This window comes from Haliotis rufescens, unplaced genomic scaffold, assembly GCF_023055435.1.
Source record: "Haliotis rufescens isolate VD_foot unplaced genomic scaffold, xgHalRufe1.0.p SCAF_1, whole genome shotgun sequence".
Taxonomy (NCBI): Eukaryota; Metazoa; Mollusca; class Gastropoda; order Lepetellida; family Haliotidae; genus Haliotis; species Haliotis rufescens.
The window spans coordinates 26,044,951-26,070,815 of NW_025963779.1; the positions used below are offsets into that span (position 1 = coordinate 26,044,951).

The 25,865-nt window shown below is 38.9% G+C and overlaps 1 protein-coding gene across 1 annotated transcript in view; it reads left to right on the forward strand.

Moving 5' to 3' along the window:
- Window positions 1-448: 448 nt before the first annotated feature.
- Window positions 449-25,865, forward strand: part of LOC124131696 (G-protein coupled receptor GRL101-like) — a 93,273-nt gene continuing 67,856 nt past the window's right edge. The window contains exon 1 of the mRNA XM_046495145.2: window positions 449-964. Within this exon, the coding sequence (XP_046351101.2) occupies window positions 901-964 (64 nt within the window). The 5' untranslated portion in view covers window positions 449-900. The remainder of the gene's footprint in view (window positions 965-25,865) is intronic.

Sequence of the window (25,865 nt, forward strand, 5' to 3'; positions counted from 1 at the left end):
TATTTTTTTATGTTTTTATTTGATAAGAATCCAAAGCAATGGCATCTTTACAAATTAAATCAGTACGTTTATTAATGTTACTAATGTTTATATTTAAACATAAACAATATTTTCCTGTCGCCCACTGCCAGGAGTAGGAATTAAGGTCCACACCAAGCAGCAGTAATGGAAACGTCGGCACGTTATGCTCTTGTGTCGGAAGATACAACCGGCAAGTCTTTTATCTGAAAACGCTATTCCACCTCACAACGTACTGTTTTATCTCCTAACAGCTGACAGAAGAAGCGCTTTATAACGAGGAGGCGGAAGAGGCGCGGCAAAGGCCCGTGCAGTATTTCACTGTGACGTGGCACGCTCTCACTGGGGGACACAAAAGCGGGTGCAAAGATAGCAACGCCTTTGGTCTTCCCACGCTGACTGCCCCGAGCAATCTGTCATACCTAGCTTGCCAGGCTGCAGTCTGGAATCTTATATTACTCCCTGATTAAATGAAGAAAGCGAGAGAACTCAATCTCGCGCCTTCAATGCCCGCTCCCGTTGAGATATTGGCTGTATCGATAAGTGAACATTAGGGAAACAATATAGACTTCCTCTGTCGATTTGTAGCACGGATTTTTCCTTTGCGCTCCCAATTCCATTTACAGTCACTCGAATCTGTGCTAAAAGACCCAAGCGAATTCACGTATCAACTTCATAGCTGAAAAAAGACACAGCGTAGACTTTTCCTCCGCTTCACTCTGCGCCGTAAGGGGGCGCTACGTCGGATTTATAAAACAGAGATTGGTTAGATTGAAGTAGGTGCTGACTGCTCTGTCAATGGTAAGACAAATGTGATTTGGAAGTTTATTCGTGGACATTTGTAAAGAGCACGGAGCTCTTGGATGAAGCCATCCTCTAGAGATGTCGACGAAGATGCTGTGTGTCTTGTTTGTGATGATACACCTATGCCTCGCTCAACACTCAGGTAAGTAGAACGCTTAACACCTGTTGCTTTGATGTTGCCGACGGCGTTAGGAAACAATGAAATGCTGGGCCGTACCTGTCTAGCTCGGCACCGCTTGAAAGCAAATGTGATACATGTGCACCACAAGTTGTATTAGACACAATTTATTTGGTTTATCATTATAAAGCACGAACCTCAAATACAGTAACTATGAAATAATGCATATATTGTGTATATATACCCTTTCATTACCCGATGATACGCTATCAACATCCTATTTACATGTCGTTTATAATAAGCTTTCTGGTACATACTGTGTATGTATCTAAATTGGTCTAACTTCTCGACTCTTTGGATAGATTAAAACATACATCTTCATTTCCTGTGCAATCTTCAATTGCAACCAAATTGTGAATTCTATATATTAAATTCAAACTAGGGTAATGCAAATAACACGATTGGACCTCGTTATTGGAGATAAATCCTAATCAATACTCTCCCAATTATTGCCATTGACTGTTTAGTCTGTCGTCGTGATCAGCACTTTACCTGTGCAGCTACTGTTAAATACAAATAGATATCAATTATAGATAAACAGTCCTCATACCACACTTTCATCAACTCTATAACAACCCACAGCAGGTACAGCCGTCAATGTAAAAGATGTGTATCCAAAGCGTTCGTTCTGCCATGTGTGAAAACGATAATGATAGCTTTGTTCAAGAACATCGCGTCAGCAACACACCATTGATAGAGACTGTTAAGGTTAATATACTCTGATGTGTTTTCTTAATGGAACGTCTCGTGTTTAATCCACAATACATTCCTTATTCCTACAGATTTATTCCAATTACAAATTACACCCTACAGAGAGAGCTGTCAAGGTGTGAGGAACGAGTCGCTGTCTCTCCGTGATACACACTTCGTGTTGTTGATATCGCGCAGCCAGCGGAAACGGTCTTTCATTTCCATGCCAATGTCATACTCTTTTCATCGACCAGATTACTGATTTATGTTGGAAATTAAATCCGAAACCTTCTCACATGGACGATGATAGAAATTAGATATTGATAATCCCATTTCTCAAATTGACTGTGCAAATACACAGAGCTTCTTGTCTTGTCTGTGTCAATTGCACGCTCGAAGTATGGCGTTAGATTGATCCAAACCAGTTAATTAATGACCTGTAGAGAGCTCATATACCTCATAGTGTAGAGAAGTGCAACCAATTTCACCCCATCATGAGCTAGACGAGACAGCACATCTATTATATTTCTCTTTGGACTTAATCAGACGTGGAAGTAGTGATGTGAGCAAATTTGCCCAGATATGATATGAAATAAATGCATGACAAAAATTAATGTTCTATGTGGACACATTTGACAAGTAATTGGGAGTTAAGATTGCAATGGTGGAGGGATGTGTTTGGTTACATGTCCAATGTACCCAAAATGGCAACCATGAATCAAGGAAACCTCGACAGTCACATCAGATTGATGTTTACATAGCTCACAGAAACTGCAGGTAAACATTTGCACTGGTCCAGGCTTTCCACCTTTTATCTATGTCTCCGTAATGATCACTGAATTGTTGCACTGCAATGGTGTCTCTCGCTATCAGTGATGCTGGGCGGCGAAGATACATGTACCGACTATGATACTGACGTTGTTGGATGATGAGGATAATCAGAAGTTCGTAATCATGGTGAATGTTAGTTCATGTTTCTGGTGTATGACATTCAATTGTTTCATTCAACCTGTATTCGAAGAATAAGTGAACGACTATGGCGACTGATAAAAGCTATTGACAAAAGCTGGTTTTAGAGACAATCGTTGATGTCGGGATGACCTTTAATACAGCGATTAATGATTTTAATGGCCGATTATCTATCATATTCAATTTACACCATAAATATAATGAATTAGTTTTGACAGAAGGTCCTGATCCACACATCTTGTATTGATTGCCTTTTACAGAAATGTTACGGGGAACTGGAATTACATTAAGGTAGAGAATATATGGATGTCAACTTCTTTATTATGAGGAACACAACGTTCCGGTGTGTATGCTTACTCCTTCATTCACCTGATGAGGGGTAAGCATATACGTTGTGTTCCTCACAATAAAGAAGTTGACATCCATATATTTCATCCTTATGTGTATCACTTCTAAATTCTATTGTTGCATAGTTCACATGTTACATGACCACGTATACGTTGAATAATCATGAAATAACTCCTCTTTGTCCTATACATATGCTATCCAAAGTTTGGTTACACAATATACGAACATAACATTATCCACATCATCGTCTTCTTTATCCGTACATAATGTTGCAACTAATAGTGCTCTGAGCGGCTGTTCAACTGATACTCGTGTGTACGTAATCTACATCCAGTATTGTACTTAAAACATAAACACGGATGCAAGGGCAATCTCTATAGAAACTCACCAGGGAGACGTGATGAGCACCTATAGTATGACGGTCGTTATACATGAAGCTTACGTTATAAAGAAAGTACACGACCTATGGCAACGTTCGCTTAAAAGCATTTGATAATCTGAACCTTTTTCAAGAAGACACTTAGTGGACTTTGTATGCTTAGTCTCTGACGTGATCTCTTATTAAATCATTACAACGGCTTCGGAAGTGTCTTTAGGTTAGTGTGAAATGCTACCAGGGGTGATTTATATATGGTTAAAAGCGTTGATAGGACTAGAGTCTGTATATCGCCAACGACTAACTGAAACATTGTCGGTAAACAAGTTTAATATCGGGTTTCGAACATGCTCGACTGAGAGGCATTTTGTAGACATGTAAATGTCTCTCGGTACAACGGTGTCGTCTTGAATTAGGGCTTGATCCACAATCATGTATGTTTAGAAAGTTGGAACTCTTGTGGTGCATCCTCAGCAAGCTCACGAAAGAGTTCATTCTATGCTACAGCTGTTACTGCTTGCGAGAAATTTCAGATGGGTCTACAGGTCTACCAAGATACGATGCGATTAAAACCAACGTGTCAAAAGGTGTACCACGCCACATATGCTATCCTGTTACAATACATCTTGAGGAAACATCAAAGAAACGCTTCTCCTTTGGAACTGGTTTACCCTAAACAACATTGTAGGAGTTATAGTGTTGACACTACAATACTCAGAACATCTTCTGTATATACGATGCTCCGATTCTAATAATGTGATTTGATAAAGGTCATCGGCCATGCATCTATTAAAATTATCATGACATCTTTTATTATAAGTACACGGAAATGTTTGTGAAGAGGGCTAGATCGGAAACACCGCGCATATAACAATTGTGTACTTTTTAAACAATTTAAATAACTCAACTATTTTTTGATAGTGTCGATGATATGAATGTTGCCAAGAGTATTGCCAAGAATAAATAGTGTTTCTATGCGTGAGGCGGATGTGACTGAGCCAATACCAAGCATTTAGGTGAATAATATGAGAAATACATATGTTCAAAATTACATCATGGCACCAGAAAGTAGAACTGATCACGAAAATGTAACATTCTCTTCAGTCTGGCAACCCTTATTAAGCCAGTCTTAGATCCACAAGATCAGGTTTCCGTTACTTCTTGCTTGTTTTTGTTAGATATTTATTTCTTTAATCCATCAACAGTAGAGCTGACAAATACAAAATTGGTTCAACTACTATGTGAATAATTGTATATTCTTACTGTAGCTTTGGACTCCGGTTGATCGAGTTCATGAAAATATGAATAGTGTTGCATCATTAGAAATAATGTGATTCATTCATTATGTTGTACCATTGTTCCAACATTTTTTCAATAATTACTTGGAGCACGGGTGACCCAGTCATCTAAGGCGCCGCGATTCGCTGTGCAGAGTTGCGTCCCTTGGGCACGCCAGAAACCTATGATTGTGGGTTCGAATCCCGGTTCGCTACGATTATGTTTCTAGGTTTGTCAGCACCATACCCGTGCTCGTGGGTTTCACCGAAGTGGTACACGTCTGAGACCTGCATCACCTCGGGCTTTTCTCTCACATTAAGCTGACACGCCGTGATATAACTTGAACACAGTTAAAAGCGGCGTTAAAACCAACTCACTCACTCACTCACTCAATAATAATTAAACTGATAGAATGATTAAGTATGCTTGTCGTAAGAGGAGACTAACGGGATCGGGTGGTCAGGCTTGCTGACTTGGTTGATGCATGTCATCGATCCCAATTGCGTAGATCGATGCTCATGTCAATCACTGGATTGTCTGGTCCAGATTATTTTCAGACCGCCGCCATATAACTCGAATATTGCTGAGTGCGGCGTTGAAACACAAACCAAAAAAAAAAAATTAAAATTGTTTAATGCTATTGCGAGGAAACTTACAAATGACATATGCTTGAATATAACCCATCGATAGTTCTCTTTACATGTTAGTTGCAGTTATTATGTTTAGAACAACACTGTGAATATTTTAAATCTTTTGTTTTTATCAAACAGTTTGAATGAATCGTGGCGTATTCGTCATCTTGTATCCGTTTCATATAATTGATCTCATAACAGCATTGTATTTATTATGTATGTGCAGTTTGGATATTTTATACTATTGAAAATAAAACATGTTTTATATTCATAAACGTTAAAGTTTCCTTCGGAGAATCAAAAGTCTAGATGCAGACATGGACGTCGAAAGATGAAGCCGTGCAAATATTAGCTAACTTCAGGCCTCTGTCTAAGTTTAACGAAGTGCCTTATAACAGCGTGTCACTGTCAACTCCCACCGCCTGCTCTGAAGCAGATATAAGATCAGATTCATGAAATATTGCATTTTGAATGTAGATCATTCTTCGTCAACAGAGCTTGACATTTGGAGTAATTTTCACTTTTTCCAATATATGTGTGTGTGTGATTTGTACTCCGAAAGACCATTCAACGTCTGGAGCAGGGAGGGCGGTAGGTCTTCTGTTGCAATCGCATTGTGGCATCTGCAGATAGTCAATGTGTCAGCAATTCACAGTTGGTCGCTTATCTTAGGAGCAAACCCAGAAAATACAAAGGGACGGTAATCTCATGGAATCACCCCAAGCGTTTAGATAAATCGTCCCTGAAAGCTGCAGTAGACAACTTGATGACTACATTTATCATCACAGTTGTGGGAGAGAAGGGAATCGGCATATTATCACGACTTTCCGAAGGGCAACAGGCGCCCTGAGCTGTCGTCGCATATTCAAATACGTATTACAACATTAGAACACCTTCTGTACATCTCTGTTGGTAAATTATCAAAAATTATAAGTAAGAAAGGATAAACTATTTGTTGCCCAGGTTGTAGTTCTTGTAAAATATATGTGTGCACCTTTTAGCAGTCTCAACTAATAACACGCATTTAAGGATATTCAAAGTAATGCAACAAGTGTGTAAGTTCTCCTCCCGAAGCACTATATTTAACACACCTCTTTCATCCTTAAATACAGTGTATTATCACTGGATCTCCCCTCAAGTAGTATTCGGCCCATGCTCTTTGAAGCCAGTCACCGTGAAACCCTTAGCGAAGACCAGACTTGTCTTCAGTGATAAACCTGTGTGATAAAAGTGTATTTGAATTCATGATATAGATTGATTTTCTTAAAATGCGGTGCGAACATTGTGAATGTTGAAGCTTAAACCTGACAAGAAGTCTCAGTTGGCTTTTTGTACGTACATGTGCCCCTTTTGATGGTGTTAGCTACTTTTAAAGGAATTCAGTGTTTTTTACCATATGTCATACAAAAGGTTCACAAATCACAGTCAGATAATATGAAACGTGGTTTTAAAAGGCATGACTCCCCATCCACCAAGCTTGCCATCGGTGCTAATATACTGCTCTGTACTTGAGTCTGGGATCTGGTTGACAGCAACCATATATCATTGTAAGTAGTTTCCATATCAAGTGTTTGATAGGCATTTAGACGTTGGAAGAACATGTAGACACGAAACATTTTTATTGATGAAAACTTCTTTATCGTTCCAGGGCTGTTTTAACCCTTTATCAGGTGAATACTGAATAAGTGTAAACATATCAGCTTGTATGTATCTCACCTCAAACTATTTAAATCTCATGTTTAACCTGGAGAATGAGTCGGGGAGGTTTGTTAGCCATGTAACGTCTTACAAACCATAAGTAAGTTATTTTTTTTAAAAAGTGTCATGTCTTCAACATTTTCACATATTCGCTGTATTACATTTATGTTGGTCATAATCTAATACATTTATTGAATCTAAAGCCCCTTTACTTAACGTTGAGTGCATCCATACATATTTAAGGATTGAATGGGCTTCATCTGCATGTATTATGTAACGAAGGCGTAAAATGAGTGTATTCTTGATTACACACACACACACATACACACGCACACGTGCGCGCGCGCACGCACATACACACACACTCTCTCTCTCTCTCTCTCTCTCTCACACACACACACACACACACAAATATGTATATTCAACCTTCTGAATACTCTTCAAATTTCATCATGATTATGCTACATACGCTATTTTAACAATAGTAAAATATGATACAGCAAACGATACATATCACTTAGTTTTCGATACGGCTTTCTGAATAGAAGACAGTACTTTTGTAAATCATAATTACATAATCCTATTGGACGTATGTGTAGTCTTACTATTATACACAGGACATTTTATCATGTTGCCGACTTATTCAAATACACATATACAGGTAGTAACTAGTTAATATGTGTGTCTTGCACATGTTCTGATAAACGATAACGAACAATGTATAGACAATAGGGATACAAGGGTTACGTTTGAAATTTCACATTGAACTTTCCACCAATAAATTAGCATTTTCGGTTTTGAAATACCGATGCACGGTACGTGCTTGAGAAGGTAGCAGAAAAGGTAGCAGAAAAATACAAAAACAATAAATTGCAAGGTACGTACTTCAACCACGCACCTGCTACAACAATCCAGTGTAACATAAATAGATCCTTGGATTCCTATCTGTTTATGTGCTTATCAACATCCATCTTTTAGTATTTGTAAAACACAGACAGCATGGGTACACAGGAGACGTTTCGGCTCGTATTTGTGGCACGTTACATGTGGAATACCACACAAGATTCGGTAAACGATGCGGTTTACCATCCTGAGCATTTCGATTGGCAAGGGTCAGTAGAAAACCGCTCAAATATATCATGTTTATCGCCATAACACTGGCAACGAGGAACCAGTCGGCGTGTGATGTACGTGATCGGCACTGGTAGGCTGCAGTGACGACTCCAAATGTGTAAGGGGAGATGGAATTATTGACCTTGGCTGTATATACTGGTTAGGCCTTCGTGCAGTGCATAGCATATTGTATTATCCTGGTTCTAGATACCAAGATAAACAGTTGTACGAAATACCTAATTCACCCCTGTATGCTACCCTGTAGTTATTAATGGTGACGTTATAGGCGTCGAAGTTGACGTAACGTGCAATGACGTCACAATAGATCTGACGTCACAGCATACGATACAATTGACTTAGTTTCGATACGTTTTTTTTCTTAATAGAAGACACTACGTACACTTCCTCTCTACCACTTATTGTAAATCACATTACATTGTTAGTTATCATTTAACAAAACATGTATTAATACACATATTAACTAGTTACTACCTGTAAGGCTTAATAAGCTGGCAACATGATACAATGTCCTGTGTGTAATAGTAAGAACATATATACGTTCCTTTCTTCACTTTTTATCCAGAATTAGCGAGTGAGTTTGAGCCATGTACTGTTATGTTCCTGTAGTGAGGATGTACACAGGTTGTCAAACACACGGTCACAGCTATGATGTAGAAGTCAGGTTGCATACTCGGGGCAAGTCTAGGATTCAAACCCGCAGTCAGCGGATCCTGACGAGGCTGAGTGACAAAACTCTGCACAGCGTCTACGACTATCGGCCACCTGTGCCCCGTTTACAAATTGATCGATCGACAAAAACAGTGTTATGGTGCAACTTTTTAAATACGCAAAATTGAATATATTAAAACTAGTTATCACATGGTATTTTTAAAGTATTTGTTTTTTTGTTTTTTTCAACAATGATCGCATATTAAAACAAATGCACCCAATATATTTCGTTTGGGGTCGACAGCTCAGTTCTCCCACACGTGCCCCTAGACTAACATCTAGTCTCTGAAATGAACACAACGTACAGAAAAAAACAGTTGTTCAATTATTTTAATAAAAATATAATAAAAGGGAACCAAGTGACTCTCTTCATTTTCCTGATACTGCATTAATCTAGACTTGCCAAACATTATAGACTTGCATGAGCTGTATTTGATTATATATTTGTATTAGAGTCTGTAAGACAGACTAACGTACCACTTCAGCCGCACGATGCGACCATTGCGATAGATAATACGAGTGCCGAGCCACTAATAACAGAACATCAGTCGATATATCCTTTTGCTCTATCCCTGTATTGTCTCCGTCTTGGCAATACTCAGTATCATATTACCTGGATGCCAATCTCACTTACCCTCTGGATCTGACCAATGGACATCAGTATAACTCACGTGCATGGCTGTCCAAATGGTCAGCACTTTCCATCCTCGTTGGTGTGTGGAGGCACACGGCAGGCCATTACCGGTTGGTGTTAACCAAGTTACCGCTGTCTGAACGCAGATTAGGTGGTGAGTCTACGCTAGGGTTACTTAACACTTGATATGCAGATTGCCTATACAAAATTGGAAATCTGCCGTATTAATTCTAGTAAAGAGCACGGGAGGATTTCTTATGATAGGTTTAGCAATACCATTATAGCGAAAATAACCGACATAGCAGCCATTTAAGGGTTCGGTTTCACGGGATGACATTCCGTGTAATGTTTTGATAAAAAAAGGTTTATTAAAGAAAAAAACATATTAGATATTTTACGGTAAAATATAGAATACCTCAGACAAAAGAGAAAAGAATACATGTGTACATATTGTACTCTATGGTTTCGGGACTTCATATTATTCTCCTAATATTGACCAAATACTATACATCACAGAGTCTTTATGTGAACCATTCTTTGGATAATAAATAACCTTCCAGTCCAATAGGCACCACTGGCCATAACACGGTCAGTATATTATATGGAGTCCGGATTCAATTACCTTGACATCACGTCGTGAACAACCACCACATATAATTACATCGGACTATTCCCACCATGTCCCGCTCTGTACACGCATGCATGCACCGGTGAAGATACACAGACATAATTATTCGGGTCATGTATTTTTGTATCACCTCACTTCAGGGAAATATATTTTTTTATTCCCACAGTTGGAACTTCGACTGAAATAATCTTCGTTTGAAACTACCTTGGTTTTTATAATCGCAATGATGCCTTTGACAATTTTCGGTACATCCAAAGTTACAGTTGTGATTTTAACCGTACCTGCGCACCCTTGCAACTTTTGCGTCATCGTACGGCGCGGACCCTGGATGATGTTTTCAACCATTAGTTGTTTACTGACTCGATACAGCTGTTTTACTGCTGACTTCTGGCTTTTTTTATTTGACATGAGTACTCACTCAGAGGGGATTCCCATGCGCAACTTGTCCATGCCATTTCCAATGCAAAGGTTATTGCCATAGGGAAACAAACTCATAAAATGTCAGCGCATATAATGTTGTCAATACAAAGGATTACATTTCCGTTTCGTCACACACTTGTCCATTCTTCTCTCTCTTCCTCTCTCCCTCTCTCTCTCTCTCTATCACTCTCTCTCTCTCTCTGCATTTCACACCGCAATAAACATTTCTTCTCGCCCACTTTCAGACCTTTTAAATCTTCACCATAAACTCACTCTTATAACCAATATCTATCTATTACATTCCCCCCAATATGTCCCTCTCCCCTGTTTTCAAACCTTTGCCCTATTTCCCTCTTCCCCCACCCCTGCCACCACACTCGCATATAGCGCACATATCTCTCCCTCCCCATCTCTCATATATGATCACCCCTCGGCCTCTCTGTCTCTCACAGAGACACAAGACTCGGAATATACATATAACGCTAAGCTACCGACCACACACAGTATCTCTGAGCCCCCACGAGAGGTGAACGCATCTAACGAGTGAGAGCGCTCCTGATGTACTAGAGTCAGAAAAGCCATTTTGACAACTGGAAACTTAGTTTACGTATCGTATTAGATTTCAATTTTCTGACTGATGTATTTGTTAGTTTTATGACACAACAATACAGAGAATACACACGGGACCGAAAATTCATAAGCTTCCTTCACTTTGTCAGACATTCGTCGAGGTTTAGAACTATCACGATGTTAGAAGAGATTTGCCTTGTGATATTTTAGTTATAAATGCCAACAAGCTGATTGATCATACACAAATGGAATTGGCATCACAGGTTTTATCACAGCACGACATCGATTTTGATTTCTCTCAACCCTTGCCCATTAATCATGTCATATATCATAAGCTTACCACATTTATGAATGTTTCTAGACGCATAAGAAAATAAATTGCTGGGATTGCATCTACTTTTTACCAAATGTATATGCTTATGTCCGAGATTGGTTGGCGTTGTGTTGCTTATTATGGTCTCATGATCATTGTCCGTTCTGATGTTAAAAGGAGGTTTGGGGCTATTATTATTTTTATGAGTGTTTTTAAAAATGTTAACATTGGCAGGTTTACAATATGTATAGACTTGTTGGGTCCGTCTCCTCTAAATTAACGGAACTATTTGTTTCTTTCGAAGATCCGTCGAAATAGGTAATAGCACATGCTGGCATGTCGAATGCTGTCCTAGATGATGTTATATACACAAAGAGTGATAAATAAATTGACTTACTTTACAAAGTCTTATCGCTAGGAAATACTCAGAAATGGGGCAAGTTGTTAGAATAGCTCTCCCGGGAAGGTGTCATTAATCTTGACATAGCTTGTTTAACAAAGGTCGACAGGATGCCATTTTAGAATTGCACGCTACAATTCCTATTGAGATTTGGACTAGTGGATAGTGGTTGTCCTTGGGTCTTGGGATAGACCTTTCCGACCCTCACTTCCAAGATCATCATTTTGAATTAGCAACAGAACAAACACTCCTGATACCAAATGTCTCTCATATTATGTAACAGTGTCCCGCCGTGATATTGCTGGAATATTGCTAAAGCGGCGTAAAACCATATTCACCAACTATAACAGTGTAAACTTATGATCCCATATGAGTGAAACCAGATCGAAGTCCTGCATAGTAAACTCCGAGCTAACCGACCCGAAAGATAACACATAATGTCATGACCCGAAGATGATTGAATTTATTTAAGTGTAATCTTTATAAACGGAGAAAACTCACTTGTACATGTACGAAGTGTGTGTTCGGAGCTGGGTTATCCGCAGTCGACATATGTTTTGAAATTTGACCTTCAACTCCCTCTGAAGGTCATTAGTCTTCTTGGTGGCATCTGTCTGGTGAGAATGTATGGTTATCTTGGGGGTTCAATCTTGAAACAGGTATCTAAACGTCTGTGCTTATATATTTACTTCAAGGCAAGAAAATTAAAGGCACTCTACTGCACTATGATGACCGAAAAAAAACAATTACCTCGGAATGTCTATGTATTTGTATTGAATACATACCTGGTTTATAATGCTGATGAATACTGCATAAACGAATCCGGATTTGAAGTAAAATATAGGTTGTTATCTTTAATACTTTGACATTTCGGACTATTTTTTTAAACCCACAATACTGCTTTTACATCTAACATACTACTAACCAGATAGGTTAGAAGTGACGATTCCATTGTGACTTTCTTCAACTACCATGTATATCACATCATCATCTTCTCAAGTTGACTACAGTAAACTACGGTTATAACGAACTCAAAGGGACTACTAATTTTAGTTCGTTATAACCGTAGTTCGTTATAAGTACATATACAGCATGACTACAGCAAGCAGTCGGGACCAAAAAGTAAATTCGTTATATCCGTCAGTTCGTTATAAGCGTGTTCGTTATAACCGTAGTTTACTGTATATTCAATTATTCAAAAGGTCTGCGAGTACATGAAAAAAGTAGTCAATTTGTCAGATAATCTGTCAATTTGGTATATCTTCAAACCTGAAACTACATATGAATTTATACACTGAAAACATTGTATACATATAGATATATATTTGATGATATCAAATGAGACCACGCCAGCGTTATTTCCATGTCACACTCAAGAGTCGTATACTTAGCTCATTAAACCCGTCAATTGTTCATTCGCCTACATAATGAAATTAGCCCATGTTCGTATTCACCGACATCGCATACAAGCATCCATCACCACTTAACACCACACAGTCTGCTCCTACAGTTAACCTTCAGGACCTAGCAGTAGGACTTTCTGTCAGTTCACAGGCTATCTTGGTCTCAATCTGGTGATGAAGCTTTCTGCTGAGCCCTTCATCACAAGGGCACCCACACCCCTAGCTTCAGAGACATAAAGGTACACTGTTTACCCATGACCGTAAATCCGGCAGAGTTGTTATGTGTTTACGTCCCAATCTGGTTGTTGACGGTTGATTCGGACGTTGTAATTCTATTGATTTCTTACTATCATATTTGATGTGGCGCGTTCTTCCCACATTAATGGTGGTTTTATGAAACGCCGTAAAGCAATTTCCTTGCAAGTAAAGATTTACGGAGGTACTTCTTCTTTGTTATAATAGCATATTGATGAAAGGATACATGTTCTAATTTCCATAACCTCCAGCATGAGCGACTCCTGTAGGCAGTGATATATACGACCCTAGGCTTATCGTGTAGTTCAAGGTTTACGGGGAAGTGACTCGGGAATATTCTGGTATGTTTTGAGATAGCGACATACCGCAAAACGCACGACTATGAAATGTCCTGTCTAAATTACACTTGTATCAGTGTGTGCTTGAATGACATCTCAAATAATTTGATTATCGAATATTGAACACTAAAATTGTTAAGTATCGAAAACAGACCGGGTTATGGTTCCACAACAGACGCGATTAGAATCGGGGTACTAGTATTTACCAAAAGAGGTCAAGAAACGATATCATTTATCATAGTTAGAAATGACGTACGTGGTCATATTCTCAATGTTAACACAGCAATGGTTTTGGAGCCATTATAAGGTTCCATGCATTGGTTGGTTTATTAAAATGTTATCTACCAATGGGTTTGTAAAATGATTGTCATTAACACGTTATGATTTTATTCGCATACCCTTCGCCTCAGTTGACTAGTACATTGCATTGGTGAAACTACAAATCTAGCAAACAGTCGTAAATAGATAACAAACAAGTCTTGTCTATATATACTTAGTGCGGGCGATGAACTTTATTCATATAGTAATCATGTCAGCATGAACACAATACACAATCATGTAAGCTATGATACATGTTATCACCGTGTTCTGACTAGTACTATAACATCCAGATTAATTCATCCATATACAATTCTTGATAATAACTATTTTAAGAGTGACTGCTGATGTTAAACAATAGAACCGTTTTGTCTTTCATACACAATCTGATAAAGTAAGAACACTCAGACGATACCCGATACATCAGCGAAGTATCTAACTGCCGAACGAAATATAACTGTGAGAATAATATCTACTGAATGAAATATAACCATCATTAACGCTGTGAGCATATTGTGAAATGGTACTCAGCTACGAAATCTAAACACACAAGTATATATGAGAAGTCAGTAATTATTACCGTCATTCGATACCATGGCTGTTCATTCGTTTCACAGTCGTTTCATCAGCTGTGTCAATTGAGTGAGTGAGTGAGTATGGTTTTACGCCGCGTTTAGCAATATTCCAGCAATATCACGGCGGGGGACACCGGAAATTGGCTTCACACATTGTACCCATGTTGGGAATCGAACCCGGGTCTTCGGCGTGACGAGCGAACGCTTTAACCACTAGGTTACCCGGCCGCCCTCTGTGTCAATTGAAATCTGCACATATGACTATATCCAACGTGTACAAGTCCTGCATTAATAACTATTCGTTTCAATTTTTACAATGTTGATGCTTTGAATATCTGAAAAAATATCTAAAAGTATTTCTTTAGTCAAATCAAACATAAACCCTGATCACATTTTGATCTGATTCGTGGCACAGTCACAATAGCAAAATACAAGGTTGTAATTACTCAGAGACATTGTTAACTTTCATATTTTTAACTATCGCCTTACAGAATAGGTCTAGTGATCCTTTTATGTTTCCGTAGGATCTTGTTCTTTTCGTGAATGTGTATGGAAGACGGATAAAGTAAATCACATTCCTTTCCTCGAAATTTGCGTTCGTATTCAGTCCACACGTACGCCTAATTGTTAGTCTTCTCTAAAGCAAATTATCAACCAGAAATTTGTTTGGCTGAGTAGGTTTCACATTGTTAAAAAGCGACTCTCAGAGCGACAATTTCGCCTTGCGAACAGTTTCAGAAATAACCATCAATGTTGTATAACTTCGTATTCAGTATGTCCGGAAGTAGGCCGTGTGGTGCTGCTTGGATGTCGATGTCACCCAGATGCAAGAAATGTCAACAACACACTTGTTATTGTTACGGTCATGAGGGACTACAATAATCTGCTTTACGAAGCCTTATTAGCGTTCTAAACCATGCCATACAGAATTGCATCAGGGTTTATTAGTGTAGAGGAGGTTTGCTACTGCTACCATACTTAACAATGTGTTACGCAGTCTAACCTTATCCACCTTAGACAAGTAAATGAAAACACGGATCCGACGTTGACAGGCCTGATAATGGATATGACAAGTTTGGATATGGTGAAATATGCTGCCAATTCCAGTCTATATAAATCGACAACGAACTATTATGTTGTAATTAAGCTTGTCCGTTTAAGACGTTTTACGATCAATCAAAATTATATTTGTTTGTATCCACCCAGATCAAGGATACAATGTCAGTTTAATGACCTTGAATTGTACGTAGATTATAAATACGAGATGTGCATAAAAAGAAACATGCACAATTTGTTAGGTTCCAAAGTCTTGCCCAACATATGTGATGCAGCTTCTGAACTTTTATGAAACAGCTATGTGAAGAAATACATATACAGCCGTATAGCAGGAACCATATATCGTGATAAGCCATGATACTATAGAGGAAGAAACATCCAAATAATCACAAGCAATGTCCGCCAAAAGTAGAGTCCGATTCATTAGTATGCGCTTGTGAACCACGATCAACAAGCGATGACACCAGGTGCTCGCGAAAAGGTGAGCGCACCCGCAGTCAACACACGCAAAAGTAAGCCAAACGCTGAGCAAACAGGTGAACACATGTACCCTAAAAAAACAGGGAACAGCACACGCCCCCCCCCCCCCCCCCCCCCCCCCCCCCACACACACACACACACACATGTAAGCCCATTTGGTCTATAACCATATTATCGAACCATGATAAAAATGTTCAATTATCTAACTGTAATCGTGATGCGATGGTTTGTTTTTGTCAACCTTTGTGTAAGATCACGTACAATCTTTTCAGAACTGCCGACATCGTCTAAATGATTTTTCCATGGCAACTGTCCCCCTTGGCATCCCCCATCTGGCTAATCACATCTAATAAGAATATCTTTGGAAATCAATTGACCAATAAAAGGTCATTTCTGAATAATCTGCTTCGATTCCCCACAAAACAAACACTGCGTTTGGCTCCGAGACACAGAGATTCTGCGATACTGATTTAGTATCTACATAAGGAAGACTGTTGCCAGGTGCAATATAAGACCCTGGTGTTTTGACATGTAAACAGACAGGCTCTAGATGAATGACGGTACCGCAGGGTTGCGTCAACTGCAGCCTTAAGCTACAGGATCAGAGCTGATGCATCATTGTCTGTGTTCAGTATTGCAAATAGCGAGCTCGCATATCTTTGATGGTTACAATGCTGTGAATACAATGCACATTTCACTTCTTCGCCAGTTCCTGTCCCCTGAGCACAATGCGTCGAATAACCTAATTGATGTTCATAACAATATTCAGAATACCAATTTCATCTTATCTTAAGGCGAACAAGTCGGAGGGTAATGCGATGAGAACCCTTTCTGTTGCCATCTATTATGCTGGGAATCTAAAAGGATGTTTTGATATGTTGGCTACAAGCTAGAGGGTTTTGTTTGTCTTCCTGACTTCCGTTGGTTTTACAAAGTTTCTTTCATAATGTGCAAGTATTGTGTCGACCTCTGGAATTTTCCTGAACACCTCCTTTAATAACCCTGACACATAACTACATGTATCTTCTTGTAATAATCTGGTTCAAGGTATGTTCTTTGAGCGTAGCCCTTTGATTGGTGTCACAAGGATGACATTTTCAAACACATATAATGCTTGTAACTTAGTAGTATGTCGCTTAATCTATGTCACACTCGTGCACAATGTTCAGTGTATGCAAATCAGTAGCGAATTCTGTTGAGTACTGTTTGGTTCATATATTCACCGCAGAACATGATATGATTGCCATGCCAAAGATACTTTCGTGTACTTAAATCTATATTCAGGTCAACAATTGAGATACCTTTGGCTGTGTTCGTTACCGGTGCCAGCGGCGGGGTATGGTACCCTCACCTTTCTCGAAAGCGTGGTATCATCACTATTTGAAAGTGATAATTCATAAACACATACTCGTGATGTTGTCAATATCCTACAGTAGACTCTGCTTTAATCAGAAATGTCTTATGATTATGGAAGGGCGGTCGGGTAGCCTTGTGGTTAACGCGTTCGCTCGTCACGCCGAAGACCCGGGTTCGATTCCCGACATGGGTACAATGTGTGAAGCCCATTTCTTATGTCCCCCGCCGTGATATTGCTGGAATATTGCTAAACGCTGCGTAAAACCGTACTCACTCACTATGATTATGGAACGAGTTTTGTGGCTTTTATTTATTCAATTGTCATGTCTCTCAAAATGGAAACCATCGTATATTGTTCCGGAATTATTACACATTAAATCTATTCAGAGGCAAGGTTATCAAAATGCAATACTTTGATATAATATTTAATATAATTGAATGATACTTATTTAATAATCATTTCTTATATTTTCGTTATCATTTATATATATTTGAGCATGATGTTTTTACATCTGTCTTAAATTGCTGTAATACTTTGCATTTCGTTGAAAGCAAATCCGTATGCAGTTAAACGGTTTCAGGCAATATCATTCACACAGTCAAAATTTAAACGAGTGTTATCTGGAGTGACAACACAATCTGATAGAAGGTGTTGTATACATGTAGGTGGGCGTGTCGTCGGAACATACTGACGGCCTTAACGTCCAATAAATGGAAATGCTAACTGATGTAGCCATCTAAGGAACTCCTTTCCAATGCAAACAAGGATGAAGAATGGAAACACGTAATAATTCCTTTCCCAGACGTACATTACCTCCTGATAAAGGTGCGTCCGTGCTCCTGTGTCCGTTTACATAATTATTAATAGCTCTAGACACGGGCCTGGTGGTATTCAATGTTGGACACATTGTGTTGGCATTTTACACAACCTGTAACTCTCATTATCTTCAGCCACTATGTGTCGAACTTATATCTTCTCACATGATTCACACTAACAGGGATTTCTGGAAAATAATTAGTTTGACCTCGGTCGCTGTTGTTTTAAATCTGAAGTCCACCCTTTTAGATAAAGGGCCATCAGTGTCGCTCCTGTCATGTTTGTACATGTTTTTTTCTTACGGGTGTTTATCATCCATCTGCACTTTGTCCAATACTGTAGTAGAAATAAAAAGAGATTGAACTTGTTATGCATTTTTGAAGAGTGTACAGAGATGTGTAAACACGAATTGTGCATATGTTGTGAGTGAAGATGGTGTGGTTTTGTTTTTTGTTGTTGTGTTTGGTTTGGGCGTGAAGGGGAGGGGTGATATGTTTATACGATATTCCTTACAACCATTTACATAATGGCCAAATATTTGAGGATCAAAACTTCGAGCTATTCTATTGCAATGTAAATTATAAGAATGATACAATCCAATACGATTCCTATTTCACGGCTATCGTCATCTACCTGCTGAGTCTGTATTACGGCATTCCAGCAGGTTATTTTTTCTGGTCCTCTTCAAATTCCCAGCTACCCAATTACTGCAGTGTCTAACTGTATATCTTGATTAAGTGCTTCCTCTCAACTCTGTAAGGAGCTCTACTCACTCCCCTCTCTGAAATTCCACCGTAACGGTAAAGATGAAAGATCTATCGGTAAATGTTGCAGGGTGAAACTCGGGCTGGTGGTTCCATCTGTTCATATTCAAAGCACGGAATATGAGAAGGATGGAACTTAGCAGGAGGCAAAGTCAAAGGATCCCTTGTTGTGGCTTGTAGCCGGGTCAGGTATTTGGAAAAGCCTCAACGAATCAATAACGACGAAATTCAATAGTTCAAATCCTGTAAACTGATGAGAATGTGCGTCCGTGTGTCGTATATTTTTTTTAGGATATTGTTTCCAGGAATTGCAAATATTGCGAGCGTGTTTCCCATTCTACAGCGAAACAGCATATTTGCACATCGCTTGTATCAACACGTGTTCATTTCTTAAGCAAGTACTCTTTCGCCTAAGATATCATATAAAATATCTACTGATAGTCACATATGCATCCAATACAGTTTTAATAATTCAGTGTAGTGTTCCCTGAACCATGGCTGTCAAGCAATGTAAAGGTTTTCAATGCATTCTTGTCGAGCCCAATAAGACATCTTATGCTCGAAAGGTTCACTTTAACCCTCACATGCTCTTTCATTGTTAGAATGCCAGACAAATAACCATGTCAGCAGATCTACCAACGCTGTTGCTCTCGCTTCTGTTCTAAAAACTTCCAGAGTGATAAAGGTTTCACGGTGTGTTTGATCACGAGTAGAAGTGCCTCCCTTTCCATGCCAAATCTGGAGAATCTGCTAAATCCATACTTTACAAAAATCGAATTATCATCCTTGCAAGATGCAGATTGCATTTCATTACTTAGTGTAGACATGGATAGTTTGTATCATGTCGTCTGTTTTAACGTAACACACATTTGGAAGCTAATATTTGTGTTCGTCAATGACGTAACAAATAAATATAAAACGTCAACGCCAGCGAATAACCAGTCTCGATTACATCTGAAACCGGACAATGAAGTAATTGACGCGAAAATCTATTGACACGTTAGCGCATTTACTAGTGTTGTTGAAACGAAAACCGATTTGTTAAGTTTCAATGACGTCAGCTGTTTATAAATGCAGGGTTAGATACGTTGGAAAGCCTTGGAATGAAGGTTTTTATGTGAGTAAGTGAGTGAGTGAATGTGTGAGTGAGTGTGTGTGTGTGTGGTTTGGGTGGATAGATTCATGGGCGGTGTGTAACGCCGCTTTTAAGATTATTTCAGTTATATCACTTCTTGTTAAGTTTCTATGTAGAAAGAAAGCCGAAATGATGATGATATACCACCTTGGTAAAACACCCGAGCACGGGTATGGTGCTGACAAACCAAGAACCATAATCATGTCGGGCAGGGATTCAAACCTACAATCGGGCGGTCGGGTAGCCTAGTGGTTAAAGCGTTCACTCGTCACGCTGAAGACCCGGGTTCGAATCCCGACATGGGTACAATGTGTGAAGCCCATTTCTGGTGTCCCCAGCCGAGATATTGCTGAAATATTGCTAAAAGCGACGTAAAACCAAACTCACTCACTCACTCACTCAAACCTACAATCACATGTTTCTGGCATGCCAAAGGGACGGAGGTCTGCACAACGAACTGCGGTGCCCCTGTTTTTACAGCGACTCAATGGCGGGACACTCGTTTGATATAATCTGCTGATTTCTTGGACCTGACAACCGACTGGTTTATGACTTGACTATATCAGTCCCCTCCACCCCTATTTCTCCCCTTTGTAAAAGAAACACCAGAGGGACTTGCGTTTCATAGGATGATATGTTATATATAAGATAAGGTGTCTAAACGGTATTTTCTATCCAAACGCAATGGCATTAGTCCAAGCTTTTCGGTTAATTGGCGTGCTTGATTTAAATTTGTATCAACAATATCTGCGTTTGGCGTCTAATCATGTGATCATACGATATGACATCCTTGTGCATCCTTGAATCCAAAAACATCCTTGAATCCAGCATCAGTCTCCCAGCGAACTGTGTTGAACGCGGTATTCAAAGAAGTCCATAGACAGTCAGGCACCATTATACACAGTTAACCATTCAGGTATATTACCTCTTGAACATCAACATGTCTTCAGTTTATAAACTTTAGTCTTATCTTTCTGAGATTATAAAAGCGTTTAAACTCTTAATCTTGTCTACCATGTGATTTGCCCACAATTATTATGACACCGAACACCGCGAAATCTACATACATATGCATTCCTGATTTTCTAAGTGTAAATATATCTTTACAGAGACGTTCAACGAGTGAACGATTAACCGTTTCTTTCAAAGTAATGATTGATGGGCATACAGCTTACATCAAGACTACACTAGATAAAGGCTTTAGGTATATATGTTATATATACGTCTTCTCTTGGTGAAATTGGACTGTCTTCTTCCTGCTTATGCCAGAGCCAGCCACGAACAGTTGAATATCGAAGACGTGTACATTAACTGCCACTTTAACCATAAAATGTCAGATGGTTACGCAATCTGACCTTGATAACACGCTTACATGCTGACGTCAAGGTAGCGATGCATGTAAAAGATACAACAGGAATGTTACCTGTTTTTTTAGTGTACTTTAAACTCATTTAATATACCTCGTTCGGGCCTTAATGCTTTTTCTAGGCCTTCCAGAAAGCTTCATCACCATGCGGGCGTTCGGTATGTTGTGGCTGTACAATGGATGTTGAACCCATTTTGTACACATTAACGTTGTATAATGCTTGACGTTCGCTATGTTCTTACAAGGATATATTTTCACACTTACCACACAGGTATTATGGAGGTGGCAGAATGAGACACACTGAGGGAGACATATCATTTGCATGTATTCTCAAAGGAAGCAGTATTCTTGTGTAATCATGTTGATTTTACTTATTGTGTCTTAATTGTTGTGTTTTTGGAGATTTTAAGTTCTTGATAGTTGAATATTATATGAATATATGAATACGTCTTAAACACGGTTGGTCACTTCTATAAACAGTCACGTCTTAAACACGGTTGGTCACTTCTATAAACAGTCACGTCTCAAACACGGTTGGTCACTGCTATAAACAGTCACTGTCTTAAACGCGGTTCGTCACTGCTATATACACGAACACTCACTGCCTTTAACACGGTTTGTCACTACCTTCAACACGAATATGATACGCTCACATTTTTGCGAACGCTTAGTAGCATCACAATGCGATAGGGATGCTTATGGTGAATCGTACAGTGCTTTTAGTAGATGTTATTCTTATGAATATGGAAATGGTTTTGTCACTTTTATAGTGAGTGAGTGAGTTGGGTTTAACGCCGCTTTTAACAGTGTTCCAGTTATATCACGGCGTGTCAACTTAATGTGGGAGGAAAGCCCGAAGTGATGCAGGTCTCAGACGTTTACCACTTCGGGGAAACCCACGAGCACGAGTATGTTGCTGACAAACCTAGAAACATAATCGGGGCGAACCGGGATTCGAACCCACAATTATAGATTTCTTGCGTGCCCAAGGGACGCAACCCTGCACAGCGAATCGCGGCGCCTTAGACCACTGGGCCACCCGTGACCCCCACTTTTGTAATAAAATAGGGATTGTATAACTGTATGTTATATAAATTAAACTGTGATAAAAATTATTTTTTGCTCATATATCATGAATAACGGAAAGGATTGTGTCGCCTTTATTTTCAAAGTTTATTCTAAGAAAACTTTTTAATTTTTAATTTCGATGAGGCATTACTGGTGATATTCCCTTGTGTTTCTTATCAGGCTACGGGAGGTTAGACAAATCCCTCTCAAGAATAAACATCTCGAGGCATAAAGCTGTATCTATTGCGCCTGTCATTATCCGAGCACCGAGTCTCTTAGTGCTTCGCCATTAATACCTCGTCTCCTTTGTGTTTCGATGCGTATACATTTACAGATGGTGTACATCACGTGGAAAACGTTTTTAAACAGTTGGTAGAAAGTATCGCTTTTGCAACTTTTACGGTTTAAGAATCTATTTATGGTAACGAAAGATAACCCTCTCCTCTCTATATGAAATAGGTGGTGAGTAATGAATGATAAGCTATTAGTATAAAACATCAACTCATTAATGATAAAACCTGCTCTATCATTGTTTGCATCTACCGCAATGTCATACAATTTACATATTATAATTGTTGTACCCTGTTTCATCATCACACACATACACTGTCTACAAAATGAATGCAGTCAATTCGACGGTAATTAAGTGCTTGAACTATTAAAGTCGGGGAACACAGCAGCGTCCTGCCACCTCCCATGTGCTTGATGAGTTTAGACACAAGGTTTATCAAGGTCTCCATTTTAATTATACTTTTATCTGCAACAGACCAATGCATATTTTCCAACGTGTATCTGGCTTCGAAATGTTATCTTAACTGTCTGTCTGTGGCTGTGATGTTTCCCAGGCAACATCGTTATGCAGTCCGCATCATCAGTGATGCTGCGTTATGTGCATGACAGGTTAATATTCTCACCAGAGTTTCATTTAACGTACATCTAATTGATTATGCAGACCATCTGATGTTGTTTTATAAGATTCGTACATTGCGGGCTATTCTCAACAGAGTTGCAGTTAACGTACATATAATTGATTATGCAGACCATCTGATGTTGTTTTATAAGATTCGTACATTGCGGGCTATTCTCAACAGAGTTGCAGTTAACGTACATCTAATTGATTATGCAGACCATCTGATGTTGTTTTATAAGATTCGTACATTGCGGGCTATTCTCAACAGAGTTGCAGTTAACGTACATCTAATTGATTATGCAGACCATCTGATGTTGTTTTATAAGATTCGTACATTGCGGGCTATTCTCAACAGAGTTGCAGTTAACGTACATCTAATTGATTATGCAGACCATCTGATGTTGTTTTATAAGATTCGTACATTGCGGGCTATTCTCAACAGAGTTGCAGTTAACGTACATCTAATTGATTATGCAGACCATCTGATGTTGTTTTATAAGATTCGTACATTGCGGGCTATTCTCAACAGAGTTGCAGTTAACGTACATCTAATTGATTATGCAGACCATCTGATGTTGTTTTATAAGATTCGTACATTGCGGGCTATTCTCAACAGAGTTGCAGTTAACGTACATCTAATTGATTATGCAGACCATCTGATGTTGTTTTATAAGATTCGTACATTGCGGGCTATTCTCAACAGAGTTGCAGTTAACGTACATCTAATTGATTATGCAGACCATCTGATGTTGTTTTATAAGATTCGTACATTGCGGGCTATTCTCAACAGAGTTGCAGTTAACGTACATCTAATTGATTATGCAGACCATCTGATGTTGTTTTATAAGATTCGTACATTGCGGGCTATTCTCAACAGAGTTGCAGTTAACGTACATCTAATTGATTATGCAGACCATCTGATGTTGTTTTATAAGATTCGTACATTGCGGGCTATTCTCAACAGAGTTGCAGTTAACGTACATCTAATTGATTATGCAGACCATCTGATGTTGTTTTATAAGATTCGTACATTGCGGGCTATTCTCAACAGAGTTGCAGTTAACGTACATCTAATTGATTATGCAGACCATCTGATGTTGTTTTATAAGATTCGTACATTGCGGGCTATTCTCAACAGAGTTGCAGTTAACGTACATCTAATTGATTATGCAGACCATCTGATGTTGTTTTATAAGATTCGTACATTGCGGGCTATTCTCAACAGAGTTGCAGTTAACGTACATCTAATTGATTATGCAGACCATCTGATGTTGTTTTATAAGATTCGTACATTGCGGGCTATTCTCAACAGAGTTGCAGTTAACGTACATCTAATTGATTATGCAGACCATCTGATGTTGTTTTATAAGATTCGTACATTGCGGGCTATTCTCAACAGAGTTGCAGTTAACGTACATCTAATTGATTATGCAGACCATCTGATGTTGTTTTATAAGATTCGTACATTGCGGGCTATTCTCAACAGAGTTGCAGTTAACGTACATCTAATTGATTATGCAGACCATCTGATGTTGTTTTATAAGATTCGTACATTGCGGGCTATTCTCAACAGAGTTGCAGTTAACGTACATCTAATTGATTATGCAGACCATCTGATGTTGTTTTATAAGATTCGTACATTGCGGGCTATTCTCAACAGAGTTGCAGTTAACGTACATCTAATTGATTATGCAGACCATCTGATGTTGTTTTATAAGATTCGTACATTGCGGGCTATTCTCAACAGAGTTGCAGTTAACGTACATCTAATTGATTATGCAGACCATCTGATGTTGTTTTATAAGATTCGTACATTGCGGGCTATTCTCAACAGAGTTGCAGTTAACGTACATCTAATTGATTATGCAGACCATCTGATGTTGTTTTATAAGATTCGTACATTGCGGGCTATTCTCAACAGAGTTGCAGTTAACGTACATCTAATTGATTATGCAGACCATCTGATGTTGTTTTATAAGATTCGTACATTGCGGGCTATTCTCAACAGAGTTGCAGTTAACGTACATCTAATTGATTATGCAGACCATCTGATGTTGTTTTATAAGATTCGTACATTGCGGGCTATTCTCAACAGAGTTGCAGTTAACGTACATCTAATTGATTATGAAGTAACACGAAGTAACCCTGAATACCCGAGTTAGAACAGGTACCCAACAATCAACATTGAACATAGGTTGACTGATATCTTGTATGTTAACAACTGTT